The 18,642-nt window shown below is 44.1% G+C and overlaps 1 protein-coding gene across 3 annotated transcripts in view; it reads left to right on the forward strand.

Annotated features, from left to right (window-relative positions):
* Positions 1-18,642, forward strand: part of GRHL2 (grainyhead like transcription factor 2) — a 137,231-nt gene that overhangs the window by 82,881 nt on the left and 35,708 nt on the right. For all 3 annotated transcript variants that reach the window (XM_045861109.1, XM_045861110.1, XM_045861111.1), the window contains exon 8: positions 3,871-3,965. In XM_045861109.1, the coding sequence (XP_045717065.1) occupies positions 3,871-3,965 (95 nt within the window). The remainder of the gene's footprint in view (positions 1-3,870; positions 3,966-18,642) is intronic.

Here is an 18,642-nt window from a genome sequence, read left to right on the forward strand (position 1 = left end):
AACCTTATAATGCAGCAACTTATGAGATCTAGGATAAGTGTTCAACCAAACCACTTTGATTTGTCTTTATTTCTAATATAATATTTACTTTTTAAATTTATGATTGACCTAAAAACTTTTCTTAAAATACTTATAAAAACTTTAAAACAAAGTTGCATGACTTTCTTTTAAAACAAATAGCCATGAAGAGTTAGGGAACTTAATTTCTTTAAATTCAGTAATCTGCTTCTCTCTTCAAAATTTTAATAGATTGGCTGATCTGCTGAAAGCACAGGTTTGTATTTAAAATCATCCCCAACATAGTCATAAAGCCGTATTTTATGTTTGTAGGATATAAAATAGTTTTCCTTTGGCTTATCTGTTAGCTTTAAATATGTACTTAAAAATCAGTAAGAACATTTAAATACCCCGAGAGAAAACTGGGTAAAGAGCAGAATAGGAAGCTGTTGGGTGAGTGAATAAATATAAAAACAACAGAGAAAGAATATAAAGAAACACAAAGAACCAGAAAGCAAATGGAAGATGGTTCTACCTCCTTAGCAATCAAGAAATTGCAAGTTAAAATAATAAGATAACTAAAGTATATGATTGTCTAATCACTCTCCTGTACATCTGAAACTAATACAAAATAATAGTGAATATAAACCTATAATTGAGGAAAAAAATTTAATTTAAAAATATAATAATAAGTTAGCACATTTTGCATACCAATTTGGAAAGAAGCAGGAACTTAATACACTGTCATTTTTAATATAAATTGTTTCCATCTTTCCAGGAATAATTTGATGAAATGATTATTCATCATTTGGCCCTTAAGAGTATTTTTCACATGTTTATTTATTGACATGAAAAGATGCTAAAGATGGCCCTGACTAGTATGGCTCAGTGGGTTGGGTGTCATCCCACAAACCAGAAGGTCAATGTTTTGATTCCTGGTCGTGGCCTGTGCCTGAGTTGCGGGCCAGGTCCCGGTGGATGTGCAAGAGGCAGCAGGTTGATTACATCATTGTTTCTTTCCCTCTCTCTCTCCCTCCTTCCCCTCCTGCTTAAAACAAACAAACAAACAAATGAATAAATAAAGTATTTTTAAAATATGCTAAAAATTTATTAAGGGAAAAAAGCAATTAGAAAATAATTGTTACATGATTTTGTACAAATATTTACAAATTTTAGAGAAAGAGAGACAGAGACCAAGATAGGAAAAATGAAGTATGTCTTTTCAGTAGCTGTTTGTGGGTGAGTAGATTGTTGGCGCTTTTAAATAGTTTTATTTGTTCATGGCCTCTGACTTTCCTATGGTGAACTTCCAAGCTTTTATAGTAAAGTGTGTTTGCTTTATTTAAAATGTAAAGATTATAGTTTTGCCTCAAAGTATCCCTTGGGAAACCAGTAGAAACTTGGACAAAGGGTTTGAACCCACAGTTTAAATAAGGGCACGTGGGTGGGCTGTCCCAGAAGTGAAGAGATGCTTGAACTCATAACTGGTAGAACAAATGCAAATATAACATCATTAAGATACCACTTTGTCCTCCTGGGATTGGCTCCAAAAGTAGAAGTTTGGGGAGAAAGAGAGGAAATAGAATTTTTGTTGGGGTCTAGAGAGTAAGTGAGTCAGGAGCACCTTTCTGGAGGGCACCTCCAAGTGGGTTTTTCTGTGATTAACCATTGATCAGGGCCCAGAGATGGGGAGTTTATTTAAACAACAAAATCAAACTCTCTTTGTTCTATCATGGATTATTTTAAATTTGTTATTTTTATGGACTTTATTTTACTATTTGTATTGTGGGTAGAAGAAGCCAATAGGATTACTACTCTCAACCTGAGTCACAAAAGAGAAGGAGTTGTATTTAAAGATTTTTATTTATTTGTTTTCAGAGAGAGTGGAAGGGAGGGAGAAGAGAGGGAGAGAAACATCAATGTGTGGTTGCCTCTCATGCGCCCCCTACTGGGAATCTGGCCCGCAACCCAGGCATGTGTCCTGACTGGGAATAGAACTGGTGACCCTTTGGTTTGCAGGCTGGAACTCAATCCCCTGAGCCATACCGGCCAGGGTAGAAGGAGTTGTATTAATAAGAGAAAGTAATTACAATTTTGGTAAAGGTTGACACGATCTTAGATTCTGTGACAACTGAGTAGTAAACAGCTGAAAATGATTTCACATGCCAACTTCAGGGGGGCAGACTTCAACATTTTAAAGCATTTACGTAGAGAACTTGTTAGGGCCTGGAGAAGCCACCAGCCCTGAGTGATGAGGTGACTTAACAGAACAGGAAGAGGAGACAACCGTTTGACCAGGAACATGGCAGATCTCGTGGACAACGGGCACTTTACACATCCTGGGAGTCAGTCGTAGTAGCAAACTCCTAGCCTAACTCAGAATGGACAATTTTAACAGGCGTCATAAACAAATAGACCCCCAATATCATTATAATTGAGCCTCCCTCTGACCCGCCTTGTGAGGGGCAGTGTGAATGCACAGAGTCGTGTGCAGGACCTAACTGTGAAGGGCATGATAGGTTGTGGTGAAATATCTAGCCTTATAAAAACTATAAAAAGCACATGATCACAGTTTCATTTCAGACAAGTAGTTATGGAGGCTTAGAGAGAAAGAAAGCCTGTGACTAGGTGATCAATTTGTGGATAAACCTGGCCTCAGAAAAAAGAATATGGATTTTACCATGATGCCAGTCCAGCAGGACGTGAGCAATGTTTGTTTAGTACACAAAGGACAGAATTAAGGCAGGATGTCATTTCTAAGGAGTCCAGAAGAAGCCGGGGCGACCCCAGATGGTAAGTAAGCATAAGCTAGAAACCTCAGGAAGCAGTGAGCACCGGCCCAGGAACCCCGTGTCCAGGCCAGAAGCCCAGCGGAGGCAGAGACAGCGGAGGCAGTGAGTGATGAGGGTGTTGATCACAGGTCTGTCTGTGGTACCAGGGAGCTGGAGACCGCCCAAGGGCCCGCTCTGAGGAGAGGGGATAAACGGTGGTTGGCGGTCCCCCTGGAATTCTGCGCAGCTGCAGTTAGAAAAAGGTGTGTAGGGAAAAGTCCAGAGCGAGGCTTGCCAGATGAAATACAGGATGCTCAATTAAATTAGAATTTTTTGATTAGAAAAAACAAATAACTTTAAGGGTGAGTATATCCCAAATATTTCCTGGGTCTGACAGCCCTACCCATAGCACAGCCCAGTCGGTGAAAATGAACGCTATGCATGCGGGCGAACCAACACAACTTACCACAATACGTAGCAAACACATTAAGAGCTGCTGTGTCTGTGAGGGTGGGTAATCGGGATAAAGCGCGATACACAAATGCTACATGAATAAGGGATGGAGGGCCTTAAATGAGCAGGTGATGATAGCGAGCTGAGTGTGATCGCCTCAACTTTCCGTACCCAAGTCCAAAAAGAAGTTAAAAAAAAAAAGGTTTTCCAGCCCTGTCCTGGAATTTCCACCACCGAAGTCCTGAGGACACTGCCCAGCTGATAAAGAGAATATTCTGTTCTGCAGAACAGTCCCCACGGACTGCTCTGGCCCTCCCAGAAAACTCAGCAGCAGGAAAGTGAGCAGGAGAAGGAATGGGTCGGTGACAAGGGACTCGGAAGAAAAAGAACAACTTTATAAGCCTAGTGAAAAATGGAACTAATGAACAAATCAGAAACATGGCTTCACATTGATTTAGTCTTTTAATAGAGGAAAGTGTTTACATTCTTAGAAGTGTTAGTAAGAACATATCAGCAAGCATAACTCCTTAACTGTTGCCATAGAAACAACTAGAAGCAGAGGTGAAGTGTCAGTTTCCCCGGTGAAAAAAGTGACATGTTACTGAGTTAACTCTTATTCTTAAACCTGTTTTCTATTTTAATGTTACAGCGGATTACAAGGAGAGCTTTAACACGATTGGAAACATCGAAGAGATTGCATACAATGCTGTTTCCTTCACCTGGGACGTGAACGAGGAGGCAAAGGTGAGTAAGAAAGCAGCATTGATTCACTGTTCAGATCTTTTAAGTAATGTGTCCTTTCTCTGCAGGTGACTTTTCTTTTCCTTTTTTTAAAGTAAAAGCCTTTATAGGTAGGGAAAGATCTGTTAACCTGAGCCAGAACAGAAAGAAACAAACCTCTTATCTTTCTCTAGAAGTCACAAACATCCAATTTTGTTCAGCTAAATTGCCTTTTGGGGGGTAAGGAAGAAAAGGGCACATGTGTTCCTATGTGGCCTTCTGCAGAATGCTCCAAGACCCACGGCCCTCCCGAGCCTCAGGCTCCACACGTGAGCCCGTGGGGCTGGCCCAGCATGGGCCAGGAGGTCTTTTCTCCCTGCACTGTGGATCTTCCCACAGCCCTGTCTAACTGCAGCCTCCTTCAGAGCGAGAGAGGTATTCACAGGGGATGTTTTCATAGGCAAGTGACTGGGAAGTCTCCTGACCCCATGAGTGCTTCCAAGTGCAGCCTGGTTGAGCCAGCGGTAGGAGGCAGGGCCGCAGATCTCTGAACTTCCCTCCCCGTAGTATGCTCCCTGTGACCTTGGGCCATTTTCCCCCTTATTGACTGCTTGAGCTCTTCCTACTCCTCCCTGGTGTCAGTAGGGTTAAAAAGGGCAGCAGTAACTCTCCAGCAAGGTGTGTGTTCCCTGAGGACAGACATCCACCTTGTTGCCCCGGTGAAAAAGGGAAACTTCCTGATACTCGATTTGCTTTCTGGCCATGGGTCCCTTTGAGTTTATGAAAACTCCCCACTTTTCCGCCGGGCACTTTCTTTTCTGTGTCGCATAGCTTCTGATTCTCAATCTTTATTTTGCACCAAAGAGAAGGTTCCAGATGAAACCTCAGTTTGTTTTGTACTTCGGGTGTGGGCGTTAACAAAACTCTGTCTTCAGACTAATGGAAAGGTCAATGTAAACAACTCCCTTCAATGCGTTATTGTCTGCGAGCCGGGGGAAGGCTGGGTGAGAAGGAAACTGGATTGGAGTTTGTGGGCAGGATTTAGGGAAGATGAATTGCTCAGTGTCTCATTTCACTCAGGCATTAAACAATTGAAATGAAACTGGCTGTAGGCCCAAGGAAGGTGACTTAAATGGACGCACAGCAACAGCACGGAGCAGCCTGGAGTGGGCTGCCGGGGCTCAGGCGCCCCACGGAGTGAAGCAGGCCTTGCGAGGGTGGGCAGTCAGGCCCCACACAGAACTGTAGGGGAGTTGGTCTTCTCGGTCTGGTTCAAGTTCCTTGCCCAGAGCCCTGTTTCCCTTCCTGCCCCTTCCCTGCAGAGTCTAGGTTCCTGGGCTAGAGCAAGAAAAGGGTCTGTGCAAGGCCCAGCGGGGCTGGGATTAGAGTCCTCAGCGAGTCACCTCATCTCTCTGAGCCTCACTCAGTTCCCTTAACTCAAAACAAAATAAAACAAACCAAACTTTCCCCAGTCGCTCTGCCACAGCAAGTATGGTGCTGGGGGTGTGATGCGTGGAGATCCGGTGCCCTGGGGGAGGGAGGGCGACCCAGGGACCACAGAGCAAGTGTGAGGAGTGAGCGGCAGGCCCCCCACGGATCCCTGGGGAGATGGCAGGGTCCCAGCATTGGAAGGGCTTGTCAGCGTAAACGTGAGCTCCTGTGGGAGCCCTAATTTCATCATCGTGCAATCTGCAGTGGTGACAAGCACTTGTGGGTGAAGGCGCTCGCCATTCTGTGTCCATAGGGGGACCCTTTAAAGAAAATGCCACGGCCGGAGGGGGCCGCTTGAATGATGGAGGCTCTGAGAGGCAACAGCAAGGTCGTGACTTGGGGTTGAGCCGACCTGTCAGCCTAGTTAAGACAATACCACTCCTTACCCAAAGACAGAATTTCACTTTTCTTATTTCAGTGTGTTTGTGCACGTGCACTGTCCCCGCACGACGAATTCAAACTCACATGTGCTTTGACAACCGGCAGTGTTTGTTTCTTGTAGCAAAATGTGCTTGTCTCTTTAATATATATATTTTAGTTACTATTGCTTGATGGCTGCAGTAGTAGGCAGTCTGGGTTAACCAATAAGTAATACAAAATAATTTCCAATAATTTCCCTTGAATGACTGGAAGGGCTTTTAAAGAAAAACCATAAAAGATAAATTGTTAGTGAGGGCAAGACTTTTTTTTCCACTAGCAGAGCCTAAGGTATTTCTTTAACATATCACTGATGTTATAATTAGCAAAAAATGGAATCATGTGGTTGAGAAGAAGTTTAACAAAGCAAGAAGTAAAGGCGACTCTCTCACAGGGGAATTGTTTGTGATTTTCATACGGTGGACTTAGAAGCAGTTGAATTTGCTCTCGGGTTCCTGCTGGTGACATTCACACAGAAATCCTTCGCAGGTTTCGGGGCTGGGGCCCCACTCAGTGCCACGTGATGGTTTGGTTCCTGTGGCCGGAGGACACAAATCTGTGGCCTGGAGCCTTCATGTGGTCCACAGAATGTGCGTGTATATGTCAAGCATTTATGTACTTTTATTTCAGTGTTTAACTTTTTCCTCACATTTAACAATCAGGAGATCTTTATGATTGCAATCTGGTTGTCTGGATTCTTTTGGATAATTAAAGAATCTGGCAACCACGAGCCCAAGTGTTTACAAGGCCATGAGTGGTTCCTGTGAGGGACTGGCTGTTCTCTGGAAAGCCTTTGCTAGCCTTCTCCATTCTGGAACTTTCTCTGCCCAGCCCTGGTAGACATTTGAATTGCTGTGCCCGAACCATGCCCTCTTAGGCAGCTGAATATGCAGCTGACGTTTTCACTGGTTTTCAGTATTGGGGAACATAGTGACTCACGGGAGGTGGCTGCAGTGGATACGGGGGCCCGGGACCCCTGCCCGCAGTCCCTGGCTCCTTCGGCCGGGCCTTTGGCAGCCACGAGCCCAGGTGTTTGCAAGGCCAGGTTGGGCTTGGGTTGGCACCGTTGAAGAGAGTGGCTGTGACATGCTTTCGAACATCCACAAGAGTGGTATACCTTGATCTTTGAAGATGTTTTATAAAAAACACCAGAAATCACTGGGGATCAAATGTCATATCAACAAGTTGGACAATCCCACTTCAGGGTTAAAAGGAGATTTCTTTTCTGTAAGACCAGCTTTGGAGACGACAGGGTCATGAGAGACACTACAAATAAACTTTGAGCCACAGCAGCATTGCTCAAGAAAAACACATGTCTTCCCTAGATGGCGATGTTTAACTACAGTTTTTATTCAGATATTTAAGTCTTGGCGCATTTATTTAAAAAAAAACTAGCAAACAACAGTCCAGTATTGTGTCTCTTACTACATATGTAGAATCGTGAGCTAATGATAAGGCGATAGATTTTTCCAGAGCATGGTTTTACTTTTGTTGTTGTTGCTGCTGACCTACGTTTTCCTTCTCCCTCTTGTTGACCATGAGCAGAAGAGAGGAAAGGATGTGCATTTCTCATTGTTTAGTTTAACTGGAGGCAAAAGTCTGACTAGGGAAAGTGTTGAAACAATTAACATGCAGTTTGGGACTTAACTCCTGATTTCTAGTATCAATTGCTGTGGGATTCTGGCAGAGCTGTTACTGAGTTCTTCCCCCCGGACCGGTTTTGCTGGTTGTGCCACGGTGTCCTTCTGCACAGTGACAGAGCGAGCAAGCGGCAGAACTAGTCCCCAGCAAGACCTTTTTTCCCCTCAGTGTCTGTGCACTCTGGACACTTGTGTAATGTGAACAGGTGTCCCTGGGTCCCTGGGAATGACTCAGGTGGCTCCTAGGTGGGTAAGGCTGTGAGTCCCTGTCCACCTGTCACAGCCTGGAAATTGATGGGGCTGAGGCAGCAGGTGCTACAGAGGGAAATGCACCAAAATGGGGTTCAGGCACCCAGGCAGTCGTCCTGGCACCGGAATAGCCGGCTTTGCGACTTCTGCTGTCTGAGCTTCACTTTCCTCAGCTGGAAGGGGAGCAGGGATTATTAAAAAAACAGATGATTGAAGTCAATGGATATTGTTAAGGTCCCATCCACATGATTCTAGTAGCCAGACTGCTGTGTGACATTCTTTCACATGACTCCCATTTAGAAGGCTATTTCAGTTTTTCTTTCTTCCCATAGCCAAACACTGGTAGCCAAACCTACAAAGTAGATTTATTGGTGGCTAATCCCCAAGCTGAGGAATTCCCACGCAGACCCTACTGAGTTACCGAAGAGCAGTGAGATCAGATTCCTGGCACCCACTGCTGCTCTCTTTCTCTGGGCGATGACATCATCCCCCACCCACCCCACCAGAGCAGGAGCACAGCAAACCCTGATTAGAGGCTCCCCTTTCTCCCAGATTTCTAAGGAGATTCTTGAAACTGGGCCACCTATTTTTGTCCGGTGCCTTTTCTCTCTGCACTGTGATTTCAGGATGAAACTGACCTCAGTGTGCTATGTGGGTCCCTCCCACGTGACCACGGAGAATGACTTGAGCATTAAGATGCTCCTTTGTGCTTTGAGGAGCAAATCTCCTTTTCGTGCCTTTTCACTGGACCACCATACCAATTTCCCACTATTTCTTTGCTTTACCTATTTCTGTGCAGCCAAGCTTTTGGAATGCTCTGGAATTGGTGAAAATGCTCCTCCTCCCTTGTTTACCAGCCCTTCTAAGTCATCAAGCACACAAAGAAATCCACTACTGGCCCATCCCTTCCATCTCTAAGATGGCTTTAAAAATCTATTGCAATTCAAATATATGGAATTTTTTCTCCTGTGGGTTACTCTTTGCTGCCTTCTAGCCTGGCACCTCTGCCTGCAGAAGCAGAGCCATTGCCCACTGTGGGGAGGCCTACCCTGCCCCTCCTTCCCAGCTCTGTGCTGAGCTGTAGGAAGGGCTTTGGGGATTGGCTGGTGCCACCCTCTGCTTTCATGTTCAGTGGTGCACGCTCATCCTGCATTTGGGGACTTGGGGGGAACTTTCAGAAAGGAATCTGTTGCAATTTTAGAAAGAGTTAAGGACTCATATAAGGCATACGTATATTTTCATCCCTATTAACAAATTTTTGGTGTGAGATTGGGGGTGGACAAGACTGATACCTGATTGGGTTGGCATGGGGAGCAGAGAGGCCACGAGATGTCATGGGTCATTTTCCTGTGCATCCCACTTTCTGATTCCACTAAGTATCACCTTTCTATACATCTCTGGCACTGCACGATTACACAAGTGCAAAGGTGGGCCTTGAACCCACGTCCATCTGAGTCCAGAGTCCATGCTCTTAGCCATCCCAATACAGGAAAATATTCAATTTTTTAAAGGCCAAAGGATGCTATGGTTTTCCTTCTCAAAGATGTTTATAGGGTGCTACATCTATAGTTGCAGAAAGAAGGAAAACAAATGAACAGTCCCGTTTTCTTGAGCAAAGCTGTTTAATCAAGTCATCCTGCTTTTGCCACCTTCTGTCTCTGCTGTCCGCACCCAGATGGCGTCACTGGCCCAACACTGCAAGCACACGGGTCTCACCCTGTCCACGTCTTTGGTTTCCCTACTGCATTTTCTGTTGATACCGTACATGTCATTGACCAGCGTGGATTTGGGTGTAAGGACTTTGAGGATTCCTTGTCATGTTCAACTGTGTGTGTGTGCCTAACATTAGCGATCTCATCTGCACAATTACTACCTCACTCTGCATTAATCAAAGATCAATGCACTTTCTCATATTGTAAAATATCAGTGCTTTCTTCTCCATGTCTTGACACATTAATTCTCCATCCCCCACTTATCTCTAGCTCCTTACCATGGTGTTCAGATTTTTAGTTTACACTCATTTACATAATTTTCATACACTTTTCTTTTATGCTTTTTTTCTTGCTGTGAACGGTGAAGACTCTTCCTTGCTCTTTTGCTGCAATGCCATGCAGGAAGTACAGCCTGAAAAAATTCAAAGCGAGAACAATGATTGTTATCAGGGAAAATGAAAGTTGCAGAAGGCACACAGTGGCTCTCGGCTTTGTGTTTGCAACTTCAGAAATCCAGTAAACAAGCCGCATTCACCACGCCAGTAAATTGGAAGTAACGTTTACATATAGCAATATTTACTTTATACGTAGATGCCTCTAACTTTGGGTCCCTTTTGGGTGCTTTAAATAAATTGGATTTACAAAAGAGATTTCATGTAATTTTTGACATTGTAAGAAAATGCAAGGTGAGGGAACACATGGTGATATTTCCCCTGGGCCCCATTTTCCTTAAAGTTTTACTTTATTTTCCTTACACTGTTGCCTTTGTGACTGAATTTGCTCTGATATGGAGAGATACCATGGATCATCTGAGACCCGGTGGGAGGTCTGGAGACACAGATGTGTGAGACGGGCCAGCTGGGCGAGCAGGAGAATACGGGTGAAAGTCGGGAGTGGAATGCCCTCTTCTGTGTGTTTAGGTTCATCCTGAAGGAAGCAAGTGAAGTCGCTGCGATGCCGCGGCATGGCCCCATGGCTGCCCTGGACACAGGGCGTCGGGTGTGGCTCCCATCGTGACTTGCTTCATGTTGTGAGACATCACTAGAGCCATTGTATAGGATTGCTGGCTTTCCCCATACAGTGTCCAGGCCAACCCTCTCTCTTCCCGGTGCTGTCTTTTCAAGGTACAGTCTGTGGCCAGCAAGCCAGATTAGCTTTTTCCCCGATCAGCTGCTAATGAATAAAAAAAACACAGCCCCTCTGTCCTCATTATTTCAGTTTTAGTCACTCAAAAAATGGGAGGGCAGTGCTTTGATTATGACCTACAAAAGGCGGTAAATTGGACAAAATAAAGGTGTTCTAACCTTCTTGAACATTGTGAATCATTCAGTCTCTTGGGGTGGAAAATAAGGTTATGCTAATAGAAAGGCTGACTTGAAATTCAGTACCAAATCATGGTGAATCTAATAAATTGTCCTAAACATATTATTTCACTCCCTCCTTCCTTTTCTCTCTCTTTCAACATTTCTTTTTGCCCTAAAATATTTCATCAGCTTTTATTGGGTTCCCCCTGTGTGTCAAGCACGATGCCTTAGAACATTACAGGTTTGTAGGCTTCATAATCATGCCTTCCAAGAGGGTGTTTCTAAATGCACTGCCTTGTCCTTCTGCCCAATTCCAGTGCTGGATGCCAGGGAGAAGAGAAGATACACAAATAATTGACTTGCAGGATGGAAAAAGAAACCAGCCCTAGCCAGGAGGTTCAGTTGGTTGGAGCATCATCCTGTATACCAAAAGGGTTGCATGTTCGATCCCCCATCAGATCGTGTAAGGGAGGCAACCAATTATTGTTTCTCTCTCTCTCTATCTCTCTCTCTCTTCCTCTCTCCCCCCCTCTCTCCCCACCCCTCTCTCTTGTTCTCTGTCCCACCACCCTTTCAAATCAATTTAAAAAACATACCCTCAGGTAAGGATTAAAACAGGGAAAGAGACCAAAGGACAAGCCACAGGAGACTGTGCACCTGATGCCCAGTGGTTCCTGACCCAGCTCATCCCCTCTTGCTCCCGGGGGAGTCCTAGTTTTGCTCACGAGAAAATCTAGGATGAAATGGGGTTGACATTACTGATTCGAAAAGAGTTACACTCCACTCTCGCTGAAGTAGGACCCCATTTTAAACAGGGTTTCTTATGGAAGGCTAGAGAATAATCTAGAGCATCTTCTATAGTCTCAAGAGTAAAGAACAGGCTGGGGGAGGCTCCTGGAAAGGGTCTTAAAAGGTCAAGATACACGCCGTGAAGCAGGGCAAATGGCGTTTTTATGTGTTTGCTGGGGCGTGGCGTGGGTTATGGAAGCTTTAAAAGGGAAAGATAAACATTTGCTGGAGTCTTTGGTATTGAACTTAAACAAAGCCATGCCTTTGTTCCAGTTTTATAAGGTAATGGATGGCAGGAAGGGCTATAAAGCCATAGTTAGTTCATATATAGAAGGAGTAATCTTTGGAAGGCATCTCGCTAATAAGATATCAACAGCTTGATCTTTTGTTGGAACGTACGTAGAGTATCCATGGTTTCTGACCTGAATCCTGCTTAGGGCTCTGTAACTCACATGCATGAACTATTGTGTGTGCGCAGAGAATTAGATTACAGGCTTGGATTTCATAGACCAACGGTGTGTGTTAGTGTGCACCGTGGTTAATATTTGTTGAGCAATACCATACCCCAGGCACCCTGCCAGATGCTTTTTAAACATTACTCAGTATTCATATTTTTCAGTGGATATAATTTTTCATGGAATTAATGAAGAATGAGAAAAGCCCAGAGAGGTTAGCAAGCTTAACCAAGGTTGACAGCTCATGCATAGCAGAGCAGACAACCCACCCTGGGCTGTCTGAGCATGTGCTCTTTCCACACTGCCTTTTTATATTGGGAGGATCTAGTAGTAATATCTTCTACATTATCTCTGGCAAAAGGGCAATCATTCCTTTGAAGCTTTATGCCTGCTGCTATCATGCTCTAGGCCAGGCAGTGGGAACTCATGGACAGATAGCCAGGCGGAGTATCTGCTCTCAGAACATTTTGGCTGGGCGGGGGCCTGAGACAGAGCTGTAAGTCACTGTCATAATGAGGTAGAAAATGACAGTGACTCTAATAAACATAAAGTGCTAAGAGAGTTCTGGAGAGAGAAACTCTATTTATCTAAAAATTTTACTAATTTTATAATTTAAAAAGTTTCAAATGAAGATTGAAAGACCAATTGCCCTGAGTTAATCCAATTAACTCAGTAGGTTGGGCATCACCCTGCAAACTGAAAGATCACTGGTTTGATTCCCAGTCAGGGCACATGCCTAGGTTGCACGCCAGGTCCCAAGTAGGGGCGTGTGAGAGGCAACCAATTGATGTTTCTCTCTGCACACCAATGTTTCTCTTCCTCTCTTTCTCCCTCCCTTCCCCTCTAAATAAATAAATAGTCTTTTTTTAAAAAAGACTAATACAATTAATATCACATACCCTTCACGTAGGAGGACTCATTAATATTTTGCCAGATTTGTCTCTTCTTCTTGTTATTTTTGTTCTTCTTGTTCTTGTTCTTCTTTTTCTTCTTCATTTCTTCTTCTTCTCCTGCTCTTTGTCTCTCTCTGTACACACACACACCCCTATCCTTCACTTCTAAATATTTCAGCATGCAGAGAGGCCACCTTTCTGTGGGATCAGGGAAAGCAAGGGAGGATGTGGCCTATTGGCATGTCTTAAGGGTCAGGTACAATTTAGACTTGCAGACGTTGGAAAGAGGAGCAAACCAAGTGGAAGAACGTGTGTTTGGAGGTTCAGAGAGAGCAGAGCATAGGAGCCAGGGGACCGTGCAGGGCAGCAGGGAAGGTAGAGAGCTGTTCGTGAAGAGGGGCTGATGGAAGTCACGAGAAGGGATGAGATTGCCACAGAGAGAATTGGAGGGTGGGCAAAGAGGGGTAAGGGTGGGACTTTAGACCCATCCCACTTAGGGAATGTGGAGGAAGAGGAACCAAAGAATGAAGAGGTGGTTAGGAAGGAGAGTGGGAAAGAAGGCTGGGGGAGAGGAGTTGGAGGTGGAGGAGGAAGAACTGGCCAAGGAGGTCAGTGTTGTAGGCAGCGGCGCCTCCTAGCCTGGGCCTCCCCCTGCAGCATCAGCCCCAACATGCACATTGTTAGGAACGCAAAGACAGGGACCGCCCACCTTAAATCTACAGAATTGGAAACTCTGGGGGTGGGGCCCTGTAATCTACATTTTAACAAGAACCTGCAGATGCACACTAAATCTGAGAACCCCTGCTTATAAAGATGCTACTGAGAAAGCTGACCTTGAAGAAAGCAATTTTAGAATAGCAAAGACAAAAGTCAGATTAAAATTGTCAGTGCCGTGGCCTGTTCACTGCCAGGAATTTGTGTGTGCACGTGCGCACAGAAGCCGTGCTGACAGACATGCACCGCGTCACTGTTCGTGAGATGAAGTGCTATATGACATATATAAATATATAAAAAGACTGGGAAAAAACCTGATGTTTAGGAACTGTTACTCCATATTTTATGGATTTTTTTTAATCCTCAGGATATTTTTTTAAATTGATTTTAAAGAGAGAGGCAGGAAGACGGGAGGACAGAAACATTGATGTGAGAGAGGAACACCAATTGGTTGTCTCCCATACACTCTCCAACCAGGGATCAAACCCGAAACCTTTGTGGTGTACGGAACGATGCTCCAACCAACTGAGCCACCAGGTCAGGGCTTCACGGCTCTTTAAAAAAAAAGAAAAAGGAAGAGCTATCTTCAAAACTTGTCAAAGCAAGGTGCAGAATTGTGTGTTTACTATGCTGTCATTTGCATAAAAGACAAAAGGAATGTTTATTTCATAGCCTATGTCTAGAGGAATATGGAAGAAACCGAAGGATACTCGAGAAACTGGAGGTTGATTGGGGAACAGTGTAGGGCAGGGTGAGATTTCAGTTTACCCTTTTGTGCCTTTTGAATTTTGTGTCACAGTTAGGTATTACAAACTCAACACCAACTTCCAAGTATTAAGTATGAACAGAAAAGGGTTAAAATAACAACAAATGATCAGAAAATTTAATGAGTGAATCTTTCAGTCTAGGCTTAAATTCTTCCTCTGTGGGGGCTCATTATTTATGAAACAGCCCAACCTGTTGTTACACAATGTCCAAATTCTTCCTTCTGAGGTCCTGTTTCACAAGATCTGTTCACAAGATCACAGATGACAGAGCAGGTGGCAGAATCCCACAGTCTGAGGAGCAGTGCAAGTCCCGCCTGAGACGTTTCTCCCTGCTCTTCCCTCCATAAAGCCTGGACTCTCCCTCTCTAAAAGTGTTGGACAGAGAAAGATTTTATGTTTTCTCCTTAAATATTTGTTTGCTCAAATTAATGTGAATCACAACTAACCTACATTGGAGTCCTTTGGCCTCAAAAAAGGCCTCAGGAGAGAACCCAGAGAGGGGGCTATTGTCGTGGTCCCATGGAAAGGAGGGCTTGAACTGGGGGACCAGGAACAGGAAGGATGCTAGCCTCGCAAGAGCATTTGCAGAGGTGAAAGGCATAACTGTGCCATCAGCGGGGGTGGGGTGTGGGAGGGGACATAGGGGGCGAGGAAGAGCTTGGAGTCCGAGAATAGGACCAGCTGGACCACTAGGTATCTGAGAAGACAGAGACCATGGATGAGAGGTTTTCATGGCCCTTTACAATTTAAAGCATGATCTCATTTTAAAATGTGACGGTACCAAGGTAAGGATTGTTATAACTACTTAAAAGATGAGGCAAATGAGGCCCAGAAAGGTTAACAACAAGTCCAAAGTCATAGTGCTACGATTTGTACCAGGCACAGACCTTTTTCGAGCCTCTTGTATGTTTTTTTCTTGCTGTGCTTTCTTCTCATGTTGCCCTCCAGTTTCAGAGAGAGTCTTTCATTTATTTGTGAGTCGATCTCATTTCATCCCTGCCTCTGAGGCTCAGAGCTTCCGCAGCTCCTCCTTTTTGCAGCTTCTCACAGACTTCCTCTCTTACAGCACGAACACCTTTCCTGTCTTGGAAGAATGTCTCCGCTGGGCCCAGCTGTCCAAGGCCCGTGCTCCCGTCCATCCCTCCTCCCTCTGCCCGGCAGCCAGCTGAGCTGCTTCCTCTCCACCTTCATGTCCTGTCTCACGGGCCCCAGAAGTCTAGTTTCCCATCTTCCCTCCATTCGTCTGGCCTTGGACACAAACCTTTTTTCCTTCTGAACTTGGTGACCTTTTCTCAGCCCTCTCTCTCCTTGTCCTCCCTGCAACTTGGATGTCAGATGCTGTGGCCACAGTTCTATCTGCCCTTGGCCTCCATGATACCCACCTGACCTCTTCAAATGTCCATTATTTGACAACAGTGATATAAGCACTGTGGTTGGCCTCCTCCCTCACCAGTGTCCCTTTTCAGGCTTTTTCAGAACCTCCCAACACAAACCCTCCTTTCCCAGTAGGCTAGCGCTTTCTTCTGGCTCAGCGCTCCTGCAGGAAATCTTCCCTGGCTGACTTGTTGCGCTTTCTCCTTTTCATCACGTTCTTATAGCAAGTGTAGCCTGGGATATTCAACTCACTATCAAATTACACACACTATACAACAGTGGAAACTGTCACAGCACCCCCTGTTCTGTAAGGGCAGGGTCCTGCCATGGGCTTCTGTATCTCCCATAGCATCTCTCTATCAGTGTCTTCCATGGCGCGTGCATGTATGTGCATCTGTGTCTATAGCTGGACCATCTACCGCTGTCTATCCATTCTTGTATCTATACCTATCTATTTGGTGCTCAATTTATAGTTGTTGATATACAGGCAGGTAACATTTTTTTTAGTGTAAATCTGGTCAGAGCAGCAAACCCCACTGTACTATCTTGACAAGTTCAGCCACTCAAAGCATTCTCAACTCTTAAGAGGTTTTGCTTATGAAAGCAAGAGCATAGATCAAGAGGGAAATGTGTATTTAGAAAAGTAATTTTATCTTAACTCATTGGACAAATATTTGTTGAGTATCTACCATGGGCCTGGCACCGGGACTAGAGTGAACTTGGGGCCGACAAGGGCCCTCTCCTTATGGGCTCACAGTGAACAGATAGTTAAGCACTGAAGAGATAAACAGTGAGATAAACTACAAAGGGAATAGCAAAGAGCAGTGTGACGGAGTATGCTACTGGTCGGAGTATGCTACTGGTCGGGAGGAGGAGGAGGCAGGAGACAGCTCTAGATGGGGCGGTCAGGGAAGAGCTGCCCTCAGACGGAAACCTGCATGAGAAGAAGGGGCTGGCAATGTGACGGTTTGTGGGGAGAGCACTGGAAGCAGAGGGCAGAGCAAGCAGCGAAGGCTGTCAGCTGAGAGCATACTTCGTGTGTTCTGGAAATGGAAAATATCGAGTATTAAAACAACATAGAAAACTATGGTAGACTATGTGAGTAAACCAAATGTGTATGTGTGTGTATACAGATGTACCCACAGTGTCTGTAGGAGAAAATGAAGAAATAGACTGTCATGTTTTAAATCATTCCCTAAAAGTGCTATATAAATAGAGGTGTCAGGAAACCTAGGAGTTTCCTCGATCCTCAACAAAATAGCAAGCTCTTTGAGGGCAGGGTATCTAACCTGTCCACCACTCTTATTTCCCACCTCCTAGCATGGTGTCAGACCCGTGATAAATATCTGATGAATGAACGCATGAAGAAATGAATAATACCCAAGATTGAGAATTCACATATTAATATTGTCTACTTTTTGTCTATTTTTCTGTCTTATTTAATATTGCATCTACACCCAATACAATCACATAGAACCGAAGAAAACACTGAAATATAAGAAAACCATTTGAAGGTCTTTGATGATTCTAAGAACCAAGAAGAAAACAGAGTAGGGAAATTGGCAAGACCACACTTATGTGTTTACACATTGTCTGTGCTTTAGGGAGAAAATGCTGATTTTATGACCCTGTAATTTGGAGCCTAGTGCATGCGCCATTTCTTGGAAAAGGGTCTCAACCTAAGAAAATAGTTTTTGCAGTCTTTAATTGGAAGGATCATTTTGAAAATGCAAAATACAGTTATTTAAAGAGAAAAATACTTTCCACCAAATCATGGACATTTTGATTTTTTTAATTTCAAATTGTTTTGTAAATCAAAGATTGGCCTGTTTATTTTAATGGCAAGCTCTCAGAAAAATCTTGGGAGTTAATAATCAACTTAATGTAGCACTTCTAAAGCCCATCATCGACCTATTTTATTTTAATAAATCCTACTACCCATACCGCACAGCTGAAAAGTATTATAACCTGGGCAGAATCACTGGTCTTCTGCAGGAACTACACAGTGGGAATTGTAATTCATATGTAAAAACTCTTTGACTTAAAAATATCGATTGTCATGAGACTGCCTCTATTTCTGGAAAGGTCTTGGTACATTTTGAAACAATCTTTCTATCTGACTCAATCTTTAAACCAGTGACGAAATTAAAATCATTTCTACCGTCTGCCTGGATACACCTGTTTTAATAAATATGTTTTTGTTTAAATTACGTACTGTCAGAATTATAGGAAAACAAGTAACTGAGATTTTGAAAATAATTGTAGGAGCATATGCAACATTCATAACGTTCGGGTGACAGGCCAGTTGTTTGTGGCATTTACATGCTCTTTACATAATCGCAGCTCTTACTGAGGTTAAAAAGAACTCTCCGTGCTTGACATTTGGATGAACATTTGGTGGGGAAGGCATATCTTTCCCCAAGTTTCTGTAATACACATTTACAAACAGTGCTTTGTAGATAAACTTCCAAGAAATTTGATCTCACATTCGCCTGCTATGCCTGGAACTGGGACATGGTTGGGTTTGCAAGATGAAACAAATTAATGCTTATCAGTTCCCAAGCCAAGGTTTTAGTTAATGTGCTTCTGTGCCTTCCCACTCCCACCCACTTCCCCAAATGCAGTTAAAGTTCAACCATTTGGGTTTTGAGTGCACCACAGCGAGACTGTGATTGATACCATCAGGTCTGAAACTGTGCTTTGCCATTGGGTCAGGCAGCCAGGCAAGAGGAAAGCTGTGCCAACCCTATTATATACCCCTGCCTCTAAGGGTAACTCTGGGAGGCCAGCACTACGTAGCAAAGAAGGCCAGTTCTCGTGTTGTTTGCTTTTCATAGACTCAGGAGGCCATGAATCAAAGAGAGCCCATTGGACCTTCCACGAAGAACCTTTCTCT

Source organism: Phyllostomus hastatus, unplaced genomic scaffold (assembly GCF_019186645.2).
Source record: "Phyllostomus hastatus isolate PE091 unplaced genomic scaffold, TTU_PhHast_1.1 phas_scaffold_21, whole genome shotgun sequence".
NCBI classification, from domain to species: domain Eukaryota; kingdom Metazoa; phylum Chordata; class Mammalia; order Chiroptera; family Phyllostomidae; genus Phyllostomus; species Phyllostomus hastatus.